Source organism: Cyrtonyx montezumae, unplaced genomic scaffold, assembly GCF_038088225.1.
Source record: "Cyrtonyx montezumae isolate F1298 unplaced genomic scaffold, pur_monq_1.0 scaffold_3, whole genome shotgun sequence".
Taxonomy (NCBI): domain Eukaryota; kingdom Metazoa; phylum Chordata; class Aves; order Galliformes; family Odontophoridae; genus Cyrtonyx; species Cyrtonyx montezumae.
Window position 1 is genome coordinate 3,689,256 of NW_027072034.1, and position 16,510 is coordinate 3,705,765.

The window sequence follows — 16,510 nt, forward strand, 5'->3', positions numbered from 1 at the left end:
AATGCTCAAAATTGGCCGAGATTGCCTTTTAAAACATTTATTCTGTGTCACCAGAATAATTCCCTTGGTTCAGAGCAACTTCAGAACCAGATTTGGGATTGTTTTACCATTCACAGCGAACTTATTTTAACCTCCTTATTGAGAGTGAAGCCTTTCTTGCTTATGTTATTTATTAATACTGGCAATTTGGTTCTCGGAGGACAACGCAGAACCAATCCCATCTGTGCAGATTTTCTGTCAGATAGAATAACCTGCACTGAATGCTACAGGAGAGGAAGTAATTAGAGATGTTTTGTTTTCCTTTGTCTCCACAGTCAGTATCACTTACCTCTTGGTCACTTGGACCCTGCAGACACCAGCAGTGCTGTCTCAAACTTGTCTTCGTCTGTTCTGGTTTGGAAGTGTTTAATTTCATTTGATATTTTCTCATGGAGAATATGAGTTTAGAAGTGAGCAACTGCAGCAAAAAAAAAAAAAAAAATAATGCCTGTGGAGAAGTGTGGTGGAAATCTGACAACTGGAGTTTTGTTTTCTGACCCTTCTTTTCCATTCACTTTAAAAAGAAGTCCTTGTGCAATGCAGCTGATTTGCCCTCATGACATCAATCTGTTTTTATGGTTTTACTCTGCTTCTGACTTGTGTCATGTCTGTAGAGAGAAGTTTGACCAAGTGCATTTACGCTCATGTATTTTTAATTGCTTTCCTTTCATCTGTGCAAAACCCATTGCTTCTTGACTAAGTGGCTTTTCTCCTTGTTCTCATTTCATCAAGCAGGACATGTGAGCACCTGATGTTTTTTTTTTCTATCCCTTTACCAGTCGTGGTGAATTGACAGCAAAGACAGAGTCGTAAGGATCCCCAGGTGTTTGAGGCCAGCAATCCGTAGTCCTCAGTCTCTGCATTTACTTCTGCAAGCATTCTTCCTAACAGAAGTCTGATGGTAAAACCGTGAGATAACCCATTGCTCTTAGCTCTCAGATGGAACCACCAGTGGTTCCACCAGAGGCCAGGAAGCACACTGCCACAGCCCATTCTTGGCCAGCATTTTTCAGGCAGTGAAGACCTGACTTGCACATCTTCTCTTTCCCCTTTTGATGGTAATTACACACAGATACATGCCTTCGCAGGTCTGAGCTTCTCTGTCCCCTAAGCACGTGGTCTGCATGCTGGTGCCTTGCAGGCTTGGTGTGCAGTGGCATATATTCCAGTATATATTAGGGATTTGATTTAGTAGTTGGGTAGGGATAGTGATAGGAGGATGGTTGGACTAGATGATCTTGTAGGTCCTTTCCAACCTTATGAACCTATGAACCTATATACATGTGTGCATGCATTCATATATGTACATGTATACACAGAAATGTTTTGTGATAACGTGTGTTTATGGTACTGCAACTCCTGTGTGTATACATGCATCCTTGCAGGCCTGTGTTTAGAAGTGGTGCTTCTAGAAGAGGGGAGGAGGAAGTATAGCCCTGCTTCCCCCAGGATGCTGCCTTAGCACCCGTGCTTTAGGGCGCATTTCCCAGTGAGGTAGTTCTGCTTTTTAAAAGTAGACGTTCTGTGGAGAAGTGGCAAACAAAACAGTGTGGTTGCCTGAGACTCAGGAGGCTCTATCTTTATCTTAGCAGGTGTTCAGATGCTTCATTCAGGGCTGGAAGCAGTCTAGCTTGGTTTGCTGCAGCATACATACATCACTTATTTCTACAGTGCGCTACCTATGCTGATTTGGGGTTGCCTTTTCACACGGAGCCTGAGAATACAGAGGGGCAAAAGCATCAGCTACACCCATCATCTCCTTAAAACTACTCGTCACTATGCTGCCTTGTGGGGAGGGCTGGTGTATGGCAGCTGTGTTAGGTACATACACTGAATAAAAGGGACTCCAAAAGTTAAAAGTGTTGGGGACCATTGCTTATTAAAGAAAAAGGAAAGTTGTCAGGAGTCTGTATACTGTGCTAAAGTCAGTGCTGTTAATAGTCTGGAAAGGAATCTTGCTTGGTATGAAATATTCAGGCTAACAGAGGTTGTTGGAAAAACAAAACATTATGATCATTGAACAAGTGATTTGTTTGTGACAGCAGAGAGCTTGCTGTGTGCATTTCTGCTTTCCGCCCTCTGTGGGGTTACCGTCTGCTTTCATTTGGCATTTAAAGAAGGAGAGAGTTCATTTCCCTTACTCTCTGATCAAATTGCGAGCCCATTTTTCTCTTTTTTTATGAGTAATTATGTGTAACAGATGAGCCCTCTTACTCCATGTCCTCTCTGATGCATGTGTACTGAGAGCCCACGATGACACAGGCTGCTTTCCAGGCTGGCTGCAGACCTGGGACTCAATATTGAAGATTTCCTTGTCCTTAACTAAAGCTCAGAAAAGGTCACTCTGTTGACTTCCTATGTCAGCTGCTTTTTGCACAGCTTCCCTTAGGCAGTGTGGCTACTTTAAGAAGATTACAGAATGCGCCTTGTTTCTTTCCTTCCATCATGGCAGCATTATCACGTTGTATTCCTGTCTTCAGTTTGAGTGAGCAGCTGAAGTACTGTGCCTTCAGAAAAGTCTTGTGCCCAGTAACATCTGTGGGTCTTCTTGCTTGTCATTTTGCTGACTGCAGATGCTCGGTGTCTTGGTTCAGAGCTGTCCTGCTGCTCCATTCGTTTGTGTCCTCACTGGTAGGAGTTAAAGGAGAAATTGCTCTTCTGTTGTTTCCAAGTTGAAGCCTAGTTGCAGATAAAGGATCGCTGTGTTTAGCAATAGTGCACCTTTACCATAGGAACCAAAAATGCTTGTTCTAAAGGCATTTCTTATCAGCTCTGTTGAACTGGCTGAAGAGGGTAATATGGAGCGAAGGGTATATGTGGTGAAGAGTGGTGGGGAGAAATGTTGTGATGTCCAACCAGAAAGTCCTACAAGGCATTGTCTGCTGGGATGTCAGAGGAAGAGTGTAAGGGTTAAAGTGGCTGAATGTGCTTTTGTTGGGCTGGCTGGGGAGATTGTTTCTAGATGTTGAAATCAATAGAGGGAGGGGAATTTCCAGAGAGATAGAAGTAATTTGTTCATGTGTTCAGTTTTAAGGATTAAGCAAAATTAGGACTTGTATTAATACAATATGTTTAAATGTATGTTAAAAATGCTTACTATAATATGTTTCTGCAACAGAAGTTACTAAAAGCAAAAGTAAAAGCTTATTTATTCTCTGGTTCTGAAAATTCGATGTAAATTTTATGGTAATATATACTGGGTCCCCTTTCTCCTAGGACTAATTGTATGTAGTCAGGCTTATTGTGCATGTGAGCACAATTTACACAGTTTTGTGCTGTTTGCACATAACTTGTTCTCTGTTCACAGATGTATGTAAAATCAGGGAGGTAAGTAGCATTATATAGCAAAGACAATAGTCATGTTTGTGTTAGCCTATGGACAGCAGGATCTTGTGATACTTGGAATAATGAGAGCACAGTTTATTAAAATAGATATGGAGGAAAATGTGGCTGATTTGGAACTGTACTGCCTTCTGTGAAAGCTGCTGCTGTTCTGCATACGCCAGAGGAGGTGGTGTGGGTTAAAGGAAAGTGCTTCGCCTTATATCGCCGTGCTGTTATTTCCCAGAACATATTTGTTGCTACTTCCCACCAAATTAATTCTGCATTGGAGTGGTTGGGTTGGGTGAGTTATTGTTGGTTGTTTTCATTTTTAAACTACTAAGTAGGAAAAAATAGCCTTGTAGTTTTTAGTAGATTTGCCGTCACAGCTTCTGAATCACGTGTCACTGCACATTTTAATGGGGAGCAGCTAGGGAAGCTGGGACTGTTCAGTCTGGAGAAGAGGAGGCTCAGGGGAGACCTTATTGCTCTCTACAACTGCCTGAAAGGAGAGTGTGGTGAAGTGAGGGTCAGCCTCTTCTCCTGTGTAACTAGTGATAGAACTAGGGGGAATGGCCTCAAGTTGCCCCATGGAAGATGCAGGTTGGACATTAGGAAATACTTCTCTGAAAGAGTGGTCAGGTGCTGGAGTGGGGCTGCTCAGGGAGGTGGTACCAGCTTGCCTAGTAGTCCGAATCTCTGACACAGCAACACAGTTGTGTAATCAAGAGAGGCTTTTTTAGAAGATAGGGTAGGAATGGAAAATTATTGAAGTATAATTTGTGTTTTGGTTACTGCCTAAAAATGAACTGTAACTCTGTAACACAAGGAACTGCTAACATTTGAAGTCACTCCTGCTAATCAGCGAAAAGGGACTTCACCCCAAAGGATCCCAGGCAAATATGGGAATCCCCTCAGCTTCCCAATGCATGCTTACTGAAAAATGAGCACTAAGGTAATTGCCCAGGGAGAACCAGAATACAGAAGGTGCTAACCATCTTCTCCATCACGCCCGCTGAATCCACATGTATGAACAAAGAGGGCGAATGCCTCGAGCCTAGTAACTTTTTAACAGCATCAACATAAAAGCAGGATAAGTGCTGTGTCACAGATAAGTATGCTGGAAATGTTAAGTTATACAGTATATACTTTGTTTTTAGGCTAATGTGTGGGATGGTATAACACGATCCCTTTGTGCTGGCGTTGTGCACAGCTTCCTCTGGGTGCATCTGTTCTCTCACAGCCCGAGTGATTAAATTGAAGGAATTTAACCCAAGACAATATGGTTGCATGTAGTGCTGTCAGTGCCCCTGCCCTGCTGATTTACAGGGGAATCTTTGGAGCTACTTAAGTCAGGCTGCAAGGTGGGAAGGGCTGAGGCTGCACGGCCATGGCTGCCAGAGCGCTTCCCTTTCTCTTTGTGCATGCAGCCCCCGTTAATGCAAGTGTTCTCCAGTTAGCTTTGTGGCTGCTCTTAAAAATGGTTAAAGAGCTCGTCAGAACAAGTGGTGGAAGTTGGGGAGGAGTTGCAACTTTGGTTTTCCTGATTTCTTAGAAGGGTAGTATGTAGTGACTTCAGTGAGACTCCCTGAAGGCACTGTCATCACTGCCTAAGAATTTGGGAATACCACAATCTATATGGGAAAGACAGCTGCTATGTTTCTTAGAGTGAGGGAGTGCAAGCGTGTGACTCGGTCCTCCCTAATTAAGCTGCTTGGCACCAGGAAGGGGAAGGTGCCCTTCATTTTTAACCTGCTGAAGAAACAAGGAGCAGCCAACAGCTGTGCGTGAGCAAGAGTTGGCACCCAGCAAGTGGCAGCAGCACTCAGCTCTGTGGCCTAAAGTGAGGCCCGTGTGCATTGCTGGTGGAGGGGCCTGGTGCCAGGCCTCCACATCAAGTTCTTCAGTCCCAGCAGCACTTCAACACGTGCAGCTCAAAGAGTTTGATCAAAGTCACCTCCAGCCTCACTTCCTTAAGGACACATGGCTTTAAATTAATTCATAGACACCAGCATACTCCCTCAGGTTCCTGATTGCAGGCATCAGATTGTGTTGTTCTTTTGAAACAGAAGCTTATTAACACCTTGATCATCTTAGTAGTGTGAAGATTACAGATTGTGCTCACTTTTCCTCCAGAAGTGCTACGGCACGTCTCTATCTAAGCTTAAGTCAGCCACGTTTACCTTTTGCACTGATGAGTAAGTGAAAATGCAGGAGACACAGCACGCATCCGTCCAGAGAAACTGTTTACATTCCACAGTTGGGGATTCTTTTATTTTTTCTTTGCTATTGTGCTGTGCAGTTTTTTTGCCTGTTCTCATTTGCCATGACGTGGTCAGTGCAGTTTCCTTCCGGCTGCTCACAAGCCTGTGGCCGAGATAAGGATACATTTACAGTGCATTTTTACAAAGAAGCTGCAGATCTGCTTCATGTAGAAACCTGGGGACTCTCTGGGCCTGTATGAGGAATCTGTCAACTGTTTCTCTGTTGTGGACTGTGGGAATCAAGATCAAGAGTGTTTCTTTTGCTAGATGACAGCCCTGCAGGACTGGGGCTGTGTGTGAGGCAGAAGGGCGACTGGCTTGGGGTGTCCTGCAGCTCAGTAGGTCAGGCTGTGTTCTGTATTTTTCTTCTAACGTAACTTGGAGATAGAATAATTAATTGATGTGGAAAGCGCATGCGTGAATCGGATGAAAAGATGGCTAATACATTTGTGTGCATTGATTAGTGGAAGTAATACCTGCGGGGATCAGAAGGTATCTAACTACTTTAGAGCCAGGTATAATGCACCATCTATTGACATGGCCAAGCTTTGTAGCTCCAGCTGTTCTTTAGGCAGCTAAAGCAATCAGTTCCTAATTGTAACTCTTTTTTTTCCTTCCTCACAGACAAAAGTCTGTCCACGTGGGAGAAGCAACTCAGGAAAGAGTTCTCCTTGGTTTCCTTGAGAAGGATCCAGAAACACTGATGATCTAAGAACTACTGAAGTTGCCACTCAGCTCGTTCTGTGATCCTGCCTTCCTGCCCTGCTGCACCCTGGTGACACTGTCCATTCTTTTCCATTTGAAGACAGTTTTCTTCTTATGTGGAGCTGAGACCTGGGAATGCGTTATTATGGCAGCAGTTGTACAGCAGAATGAGCTTGTGTTCGAATTTGCCAGCAACGTCATGGAGGATGAGCAGCAGGTACGGGAAGGTCGAAGAAGTGGCATTCGTGCAAGTTGGTGCAAGGGGCGTTAGGGCAACATGAGGAAAAGATGTTGTGTAAAGCACAAGAAAGCAAACACTGAGATCACTATTGTTGCAGCAGATCTCTGCAGTTTCAAAAGCTTCCTGTTGCTTCCTGTAACTTGCACCGGCAGGGCAGAAATTGGTTGAAATGTTGCAACTTCTACAGTATTGCAGGGACCTCCTCTGAAGATATTTTCCTTTGTCACTGATTTGTGCCAGTAGAATACATTCATGCTGGAAATTTCCTGACATTCTGCTGTTTGACAGTTGCTTTAACTTCTGTGGCGTGCTAGGATAAAATCCAGAAGAAAGCAGCTGCCACACTACAGGTGACTAGAAGGAGCAGTAAGTGTCTGCTCTGTGTTCTTTGCAGATTGGTTTGTAAATTGCATTACTGTGTGTATGTCAGAACTAAGCTTCAGAATGACTTAAATGGCTTTCTTTCACACTGTAGGGACGCTACCTGTTTCTGCCTCGTACAGGTCGTAGGTAGGTTTAGATTATCTACACCACATCCTTTGAGTCGTGAGCAGAGAAATCCTGTCATAAAAATCAGGCAGCCCCTCTATAGGTGGTGGTTAATGGTAGGGTTTTGCAATGGTTAACAATGAGTTAGGCATCTTATTATGGAAAAGCACTTCTTAGGCTTGTGGAGATTATAAGACTTCTCAGTTTTAGAGGGGGACAGCTGAGAAGTGTTGCTGCAAATTGTTCCTCTTTTTGTGAATGTGAAAAGTATTTATACTCTGTTTCAGAAGTACTCCATAACCTTGTCTCTGCTTTTTTTCTGTGGCCTCCTGTTTTTGGCTGGCTCAGTGTCCCATTTGTGCTGTCAGACTCATGCGATCGTTTCAATGAGCTGAGTGTTGTCTGTCTCAAGTGCTAACTCAGTTTTGGGTGGAACTGGTAATGCAACTTCCTTCCCTGTATTTTTCCAGAGCCTGTGGCAGTCTGGGGATTTAGATATGGGAATTGCACAAGCGTAGTGGAAAATGAGCTGTATTTATTACTTCTGTATGTTGTTTGTTGCTGTTTTGACTTTACAAGCCAATGCAAGAGGAGAGAATTGAAAAGAGGAGGGCTGCTTCATCATGATTTCTTGGAGGAGCAGTGCAGGAAACGTGGCTTTGTTTTAGTGATGCATTCTGTCTCTTGCAGTTTCTTCAGATGCTCACCTGAAAAACTTAATAAATAAATAAAATACATGGAGCACTCAAGAATAAAACCTCCCTAAATGGATCTCCCCTAAATGGAGGCCAAACTTAACCTTGGCGTGTATCTCTTAACCCAAATAAATCCTACTCCAGATGGAGCCTGAGGGAAAAAATGCATTCTGGAGCATGCCCTGCAGGAGATGTAATGAGGGATGTGGAAAGCCATAGCAGAACATTCCTTGCTGCAAACACTTGGAGGGAAGTTCTGTTTCAATCAGAAGGTTGGCTTAGTGCATGTATCAGGGATTCAGGTAACCAGCTAGGTGTCTGCCTGGAGGAGGATATTAAATATTCAGCTGTGGAAAAGAAGCCTGGAGTAGGCAAAAACGTGGGAAGTTGGAACCAGGTTTAACTCAAATAACGGTAGTTAATGTGCTACTAACATAAAAAGGTTGGTAGTGGCTGTAAGTCACTGATTACAGTGTAGGAGCTATCAGTACCAATACTACCAAAGTTTTTCAGTTCTGGGCAGTTTATATTTTGGGATGTATACCACAACTTGTGTACTTGGAGCATTTTAATTCTAGAAGTTCTCTGTCTGGATCAAAAGCATTTTTTGAGCTTCATCAGGATACAAAATGTGCCATCTTTATACACAGGTGCCAGTTAACTTGCCTTTGGGTAATTATTTTTGCTGTTTTCTCATAAGCTGAAGTTGGAAGTACTTCCATACTTTTGCTCTTGTCAGGGCTTTGTCTGAAGCCCTTTTGTGCCAAGAACTGTCAGGACATGGAACAGCTGCAGGGAGAGGTTCAGGGTCTGGATGGCAGCTACATAATGTATTTCAGGGAAGTCATAATTCATGGCCATTTATTTATTTTCTTTTAAGTCTCAGTTAAACAACCCTGAATTACGAACAGTCCATTTGCAAATGTAAGCATTCAGCCAGTGGGAGGGACTTGGTCATGTGGCCTTGTGTGAACGGGAAAGGCTCTTTTCTATCAGTTTTGTCCCTTTCTGTTTAGAAAGTAATGGGTTTCTTTTGCTTGTTTGTTTTTCTTCCCTTGGAGGACTCGTTTGTAACATCGTGCTTACGTGGTGAGGAGGAAATGCAGTGAAAATATTTTCGTAATTTTGAGAAGGGAACCAAATGGAGGACTGGCTGCTGCTATGTGTCAAAGGTCACATTTAAGTTGAGGCTTTTTTGTGGATTTTTATTTCATTTTGTTTTTGACAGAGAGAGACTGCACATGTGAAAGTGGGCAGGAGCTCTTACAGGCTTTGTTGAGTCAGCACTGCTGGCCAGAACTGCTTTTCTTTATGTCTGAAGCTTAGAATCATAGAGTCCTTAGGGTTGGAAGGGACCTTTAAAGGTCATCTAGTCCAACTCCCTGCAATGAACAGGACATGCACAACTAGATCATGTATCCAGGGCCCTATCCAGCCTTGCCTTGAAAGTCGCCAGGGACGGGGCATTGGCTGCACCTCTGAGCAACCTGTTGCAGTGCCTCACCACTCTCACTGTAAAAGACTTTTTCCTTATATCCAACCTAAAGCTCCCCTCTTTAAACTTGAAGCCGTTTCACCATAGCCCCTGCTAAAGAGTCCCTTTCTTTCCTGTAGTTCCACTTCAGAAAGGTGGCTGTCACATCACTTCACAGCCTTTTCCAGGCTGAACAGCCCCAGTTCTCTTAGCCTGATACTAGGGTCTGAGCTCTTAAGTTGGACAACGACTTCTGCCCCATCTTCTCATGCCTTGATTCTTCCACATTCCCTGGTGCTTTGTAATGTAAAGTCACCTCAGGAAGACTGGTGGTGCCGGAGCTGAAAGCCACTGTCAAGGCCAAGTTCTACATTTTTGCCTATTTCCAGCTTCTGCTGGAAGTCCCCACTTTTCGGCTTGCTGTTTTATGAAGACTCGGGAAATGGTTGTGAGAAATTGAGGTACTCCTAAGCAGTATTTATCTTCTTCCAAAATCCTTCTGTAAAACTTGGTCTTGTCTCAGATCCCGTCCGTGGGAACGTCTGGAAAGTTGAGAGGCTGCTTCAGCATTTGGCACAGGGACTTCAGTTAGAGAAAGCTGAAGCCCATTTTCTAGTCACCAAGACCACTTTGCCTGGTTTGGATTAGTGTTTTTTCTTTTTTGTGCCTTTTTTTTTCCAAAATAAATGGACAACTGTATCTTATATATTGTTGCTTTGTTACAAAGCCAGTTTTTGCATGAAGGCTTCTTTCTTTAATCCCCGTGTAACTTTTCCTTCTTATATCTGTTGCATGCCTTTCTTGCAACTGGTCACTCATATAAATTTCTTCCAAGCCATCTGAAAGCTAGTCATTGTATTCTTGGGACAGTGTCTTCTAGTAAAATTAAACATTTTTCTTAGACTGGATCTGGATTGTCAAATAAGGTGACATTACATCCAGAGCAGAAGAAATCCCCTTTGTTATTTTTCTTCTTTCTGAAGATTCGTGCTCTCCCAAACTATTATAGGTCTGTTTACAGGGCTGGTCTGTGTGAAAAAATTACACTGTGGGGGATTTGGTTCCTAAGACTTGGGAAAATGCTGGAGTCCTTTATTTGCTCAGCAGATTAGGAGGATATGTTGAAGCCAGACCAAAGCTTTGGTGCAGCTAGAATAGCATGTTTTAACTATATTGTGGTGGTAGTGGGAGAAAGGTGAACCTAGTGAGATTCAACAAGGGCAAGCGTACAGCTAGGGAGGAATAACTGCAGGTATCAGTACAGTTTAGAGGCTGACCTGATGGAAAGCTCTGCAAGGGACATGGGTGTCCTTGTGGACACTAGATTGGTTGTGAGCAAGCAGAGTGCCTCTGTGGCCCAGAAAGCCAGTGGTGTTCTGGGGTACATTAAAAAGAGCGTGGTCAGCTTTTTGAGGGAGGTGTTCCTCCCCCTCTACTCTGCCCTGGTGAGGCCACATGTGGACTTCTGTGTCCAGTTCTGGGCTCCCCAGTTGAAAAGAACAGGGTTCTCCCAGAGAAGAGAGTCCAGCAGAGGACTGCAAAGATGGTGAGGGACCTGGGGCATCTGCCCTGTGAGGAAAACTGAGAGACCTGGGCCTCTTCAGCATGGGGAATGAGAGGGGAATCTTATCTATTATAAATATCTAAAGGCTAGATGTCAAGTAGATGGGAAGGAGGAAGGCTTTCTCAGTGGTGCTTAGAACCACAGCAATGGGGTACAAGGGTAATGGGCACAAATTGGAACACAGGAAGTTCTGTGTGAACGTGAGGAAAAACTTTTAGAGAGTGATGGAGCACTGGATCAGGTGACCAGAGAGGCTGTGGAGTCTCTTTGTCTGGAAGCATTCAAAACCTGCCTGGACACTTTCCTAGGGAACCTGCTGTAGATGGGGGCTAGACTAGATGATCTCTAGAGATCCTTTCCAACCTCTATATTTCCGTGTATGATTCTGTAATTAATATTAATTAGTTGTCTTTCATTCAGCAGTGTTTTCCCTTTATGTAATTACCCAGTACCATTGCAGGGAGCTGCAGTAAACATGGTCACTTTTGCAGTTTGAAATGCATGCAAAATTATTCCTGTGCTTTGAGAGCTACAAGGTGCTTTAGCTTGCCCCATAGTTGAGATTCAGGTTACTTTCGATGAAATCAAGAACATTACAGAAGTGCTAAGTTGAGATAAAATCTCTCCGTGTTTTTGTGTCTATCAGTATTAATTAGTAGGAAGCACTTAGAACTGAATGAGCTCCTTGTGAAAGGAATCGCAACAATGGCAAACATACACAATAACGATGATTTTTTTTCTTCAGAAATGTCTTTTGAATTCAGTTTGTTTGCAGTTGCATTAATGTTTTTCTTGCTGAATACCTATTTTGGTGTCTGTTCTAGCTTCTCCTTTTCTTGTCCATGGCAAGATAGAAGCTCTGTGCTTTGTACAGCAGCAGTAAATGATAGGAAGCAGATCTACTAATGATTTTTTTTTTTTTTAATGAAAGGCCACAGGAAGTGATATTTAATGACTCCGGTTCAAAGCTATTACTTCCTTAAAAAAAATCCCATTTGGTCTCTAAACATGAGTAAATGCCTTTCTGCATCATTCTTAAAGTTGCTTCTCTCTCCATCTTTGGTCTTTTGCAAGTGTATTGTCAGCAAGCTCCTCAAATGGGCCAGTGCTGATTTGCATGACCAAGTTTCCCTGCAGGATGGACTTCTATACCTGTAGATGAGCACACATTGGCTGTGACAGAGTGTATTCATGGCAGGTGTTTCCAGATTCAGCTGAGCCTTGCAGAATAGATCATTCTTGGTCATACTGATGGGACCCACTGCTACTACAATACACGACAGCAGCTTTTGTTTTGTGAAACAGAAAACTAAAGAATAACTGTGGTGTTGGAGGTGTTTTAGCCTCTCGAAGGCAGTTGGTGGCATGAACTTCAGTCATTCAAGCTGGATTTCTACATTAGAATTAAGCATCCTGACACCTGCTCCTTTATATAGTCAGTGGAGAAAAATAGGTGTTTTTATAGGGCATGATTCATCTTTCTATGACACAGGAGCCTAAAACTGGTCAGGAAAATAGTGCTCTAAAAACAGTTCTCTGTTGACTGGGAAGGAAACCTAGGCTCAGTAGGTCAACTGTTACTACCTGCACCACAGTTGCTTGAAGTCAGGTGAGATGGACATCACCCCTAGCATCTATGAGACAGAAAAGGAGAAGAATATTGAAGCCTTCATGTTTGTGTCTTCCCCATCAAAAATCCCTACTTTTTACCTGCTCAGTAGACTAATGAACAGGTGCTTGCAAAGCATGTGCTCTTCTTGCTCACAGATGCCACGAGCCTGAGTGAAGTGCAGTATGTAAGCTTTTTCTGCAGTCATTGCTTTTCATGTGGTTTCATATACACACGTACAGTATATGTAACCGGCACATTGTGACTTACAAACTGTGGCATATTTCTGAAACAGGGATGCTTCATCTTTTTCCCCAATTGCCCTTTACCACAGTTGTTGTTGAGGCATGTTTTACAAAACACTGAGCAATTGCAGATGGTAATTACTGCCTCGTAAAGATTCTAATTGCACTTTCTCCTTTCAGTAGTATGTCCCAGCCTCTTCTGTCTCACATTGCCATTCTCTGCATGGAGGCAGCAGCTCTGAGACCGTTTTCTGCTGCTGGTGGCCTGTGCAGTGCCAAGATTATGAGCAATGCCCAAGAGAGCTCATGATGATATGTTGTTTTTTGTTTTTTGTTTTTTGTTTTTTCTTGCATGGTTTTTCATATCTTTGCTCTTGTGTGGAGAGAGTGAGGCCAAATGTACAAACACAAGTTTCCTCATAGGAGCACATTTGAGCAATGTTTGCTTTCTTGTTTTTCAGGGTGCCAAATTCATAATGTGGCTTATTTTTGTAATGAGTTATACTACACTTCCTCTCAACCTCCTATGCTACCAGCTCTGACTTTCTTCCTGCAAATGGCATTTTGAAAGAATTGGCTTGGAAAATACTTTCTCTGTAGTAAATGGTGTTTTCTGCAAATCTGTTCCCATTGAATGGTTGCCATTTTGGAGAATGTGCATCTTGTTACTGCTACTGGCCACTTGATTTCGACTATGCCAAGTGCCCTTTTTCAGTTATATCTTGAAAATAACTGTTGTGAGAGATGGATGATGGCTAAAAGCAGACATCAAAGGAAAGTAGGGGTGCAATGGCAAGGGAAGAAAGCATAATGATAAGAGTTGCACTTGTTGCCCTCGTAATCAGTGACCTCTGAGCTGAGCTGCTGTCTCACAGAAAACTCAGTGCTGGTGAGACCTTCCTGCAGTGCACATAGCCACACCACGCTCTGCCCGCAGCTAGACAGGAAGAGCAGGAGGTGTTTGCAGCAAGCTGTTTGCTGCTATCATTACCAGCAAAGGCTGACTCCTATTGTACTGCTCTGTTCCTCCCTTGTGTCAGCCTTTTAGCTGCAAAATGCTGTTGTGGGAGTCTTGTATTACCTACTGCGATCATGGCAGTGTATCGTGTCCTATCTGTAGTGATACTGAGCTTCTGGCCTACAGCAGAATGCTGCTGCTAATTTGGTTTTGTGTGCTAAAAATCATCTTTTTTTTTTTCCAGAACCCACTCCTGATCATTTACATGATGTGTGATGGGTTTATTAATTTTCCTTATTTATTTATTTCCTACAGCTTGGTGATCCATCCATTTTCCCTGCTGTCATCGTGGAACATGTCCCCAGTGGAGATCTCCTAAACAACTATTCTGGTTTAACCTGTGTGGATGAGCCCAGTGACATGATCACTGAGAATTCTCTGGATGTTGCAGAGGAACAAATCATCGAAGATGATGATATCCCCCTCACAGGTTTGCAGTAGAACCATTTATTTGCCATGCTTTTGCAACAAGGTGGTTGTGGCTTGCAGCAAGAAAAACTGAGTGGTAAAAATGAATAGGGAACAAAGTTAGAATGGTGTTGAATGCTGTCAGTCCAATGCAAGACAGAAAATGACATGAATTGCAGTGCCAGGTGGCTTGCTGTTCCAGCTGCATAGCTGGCACAGTGTCCCTTCACCCATCAATACAGATTGAGATGGAGTTCTACTCAGAGTATCAAAATGGTTGCACATTGCTCTTAATGTTATTTTTTAGCCCCTTTTTCTAGTGGTTGGTATGTACCTAAGGAAACATAAGTGCCAAAAAAGCAGTAATATACAGCAAGCACTGTTTTGATTTCCTGAGGGTATGCAAATGGCCAACTGTAAAATGTGCTTGTAAGCATGAAGCTGATATAGGTGTGCTCAGCATGGTGTTCACTTTAGTTCTCTACTAATAAATGTTCAAAATACAAATGTTCTGCATGAATTCTGTTAGGAAAGGTAGGGTAAAAGAGAAAGCCCGAGGATATATCAAATTTAAGACATTTAATATAAGCAAAACTAAATAAACAAGCCCCCAAAGCAAACAGGAATTTGCTGAAAGTAGATATTCGGGGCACTTTTGCAGGCCAAGTCTGAAAGGTGAGGTAGATGCTTTTCCAGAGGTGAGATCTGTTTGTGCCATCTTTCAGTGATTGGGTTTCTTGAGCCAAGCTGTGCTCAGGCTGGAGACAGCTTGCCGGTTTCAGTCATGGTTCTGACACCACTTCCAAAGGCTCTGTTCCAGTCTGTTACCACCAAAAGCCAAACTCAGCAGAACTTGACATGAGGTGCATTTCACAGAGTAAACTGACGTGAGCTGTTCCCAGAAAATGGTTTTATCTGATATATGTGGCCCCTTTTTTTTTTTTTTAGCCCTATGAACAGACTGACTGCACAAATAATTTAGCTGATTATTCAATGAAGTCTCACACGCTTAAACATTATTTCAGGTTGAGACCTCTTGCCAGCTATTCACTCGCTATTCATATTAATTATTCACACTGTAACTGGCATTTCCTCCGAGTGTTATTTAAGCACCACTTAATGTGGCTGTGTGAATATTTTGTAGCTGATGAATTTCATAGTTTTCTTGAATACGTGTTCACTGCAATACATTGTGTGTGAATTGACAGTTGCATGAGAAATGGTGAAACTCTGCTTTTGTGACTGCTCTTGTTAAGATTTTTTGTTGCTAACGTAAATAGTCACATGAGAAGGGTTTGCTGCCAAAGAATGAAAATATGTAATCCTTGTAACTGATGGTGTCCAAGGGATACTTTGGAGGCAGACAAGTGCTGTATTGTTAACATCATCCATTGTAGCTGAAGCAATCTGTTTTTCTTTAAAGGCCTAGTCCTTAGAAAACCAGAGCTGTGAGTTTGTAGAGATTGTGGTAATGAAGGTTAACTCGTTATCTGGTTCACACTGCAGCATGCTAGCTGCTGTGTGTGCTGCAAGTTTCCTTGGCCACTGGAAATGGAGTGCTTGCCTTTGCTCAGAGAGACGACTCTGAGCTGGGCAGGGACCCACATGGCTGCTCAAAGCTCCCAGGGAGGAGGAGGCGGCTCAGCAGCAGGTTTACATCAGGGAGCCCCTGCCTGTCCCTAACCGTGCCAGAGGGGCCAGGAGCCGCTCATGAAAGTGGGCAGAGAGCATAGAGGAGCATGCCTTCATCACCTCTCTGCCCCGGCTGCAGGTACACAGCCCAACCAAGCTGCTGCAGCAGGTGCAAGCGTGTTGTGCAGTGGGCTGCTTGCAAAGTTGGGCTAATTGCCTGCTGGTTTTTTTTTTTTTTCCCTATCTTTGAAGCTCCCATCTTGGTTTTAATTGTGTGTGTTTGGTCTCAACAGTGAAATGCATTGTTTTGCTCTTTGAAGTCTTTACAGATCTTTTCAGTCACTTTCACATTATGCTCTGAGAAAGAATCAGACCTTGTAAAGACTGTACTAATTCCAATTGAAAATATTCAGAAGGCTGAAGTTCACAGCAAAATGAAACTGAAAACGCTGACGTTGCTCAGAAATGGTTGCTAAATATGCACGAGTCTTTTTTTTTTGAAGCTACAAGTTTTTCAGTGCTGTTTTTTGTCTGTTACACATTAAGCTTTCCTTTTCCCCTAAACTACTGGAAATTAGAAGTAGGTCTTCTGAAACTGCAGGAATTACTGTTGAGTGTTGTATCTGCAGAATTAGTCTCTGGTAGCCTTCTCTGCCTATAGGATCTAGCTTAAGCCATTCAAAACTAGCTATTACACTGCCATGATTACTATCTGTAGCACAAATTATGACCTGCAGAAAACTACAGCTCTAAGAGCAGCATCTGTTTTACTTGAAACCCTACTGAAGGATGGCCAACAGCCTGTT

At 43.1% G+C, this 16,510-nt stretch overlaps 1 protein-coding gene across 1 annotated transcript in view; it reads left to right on the forward strand.

Moving 5' to 3' along the window:
• The first annotated feature begins 6,211 nt into the window (after positions 1-6,211).
• ELF1 (E74 like ETS transcription factor 1) overlaps positions 6,212-16,510 on the forward strand; it is a 34,678-nt gene continuing 24,379 nt past the window's right edge. Inside the window, exons 1-2 of the mRNA XM_065743998.1 lie at positions 6,212-6,546; positions 13,920-14,094. Of these exons, the coding sequence (XP_065600070.1) occupies positions 6,475-6,546; positions 13,920-14,094 (247 nt within the window). The 5' untranslated portion in view covers positions 6,212-6,474. The remainder of the gene's footprint in view (positions 6,547-13,919; positions 14,095-16,510) is intronic.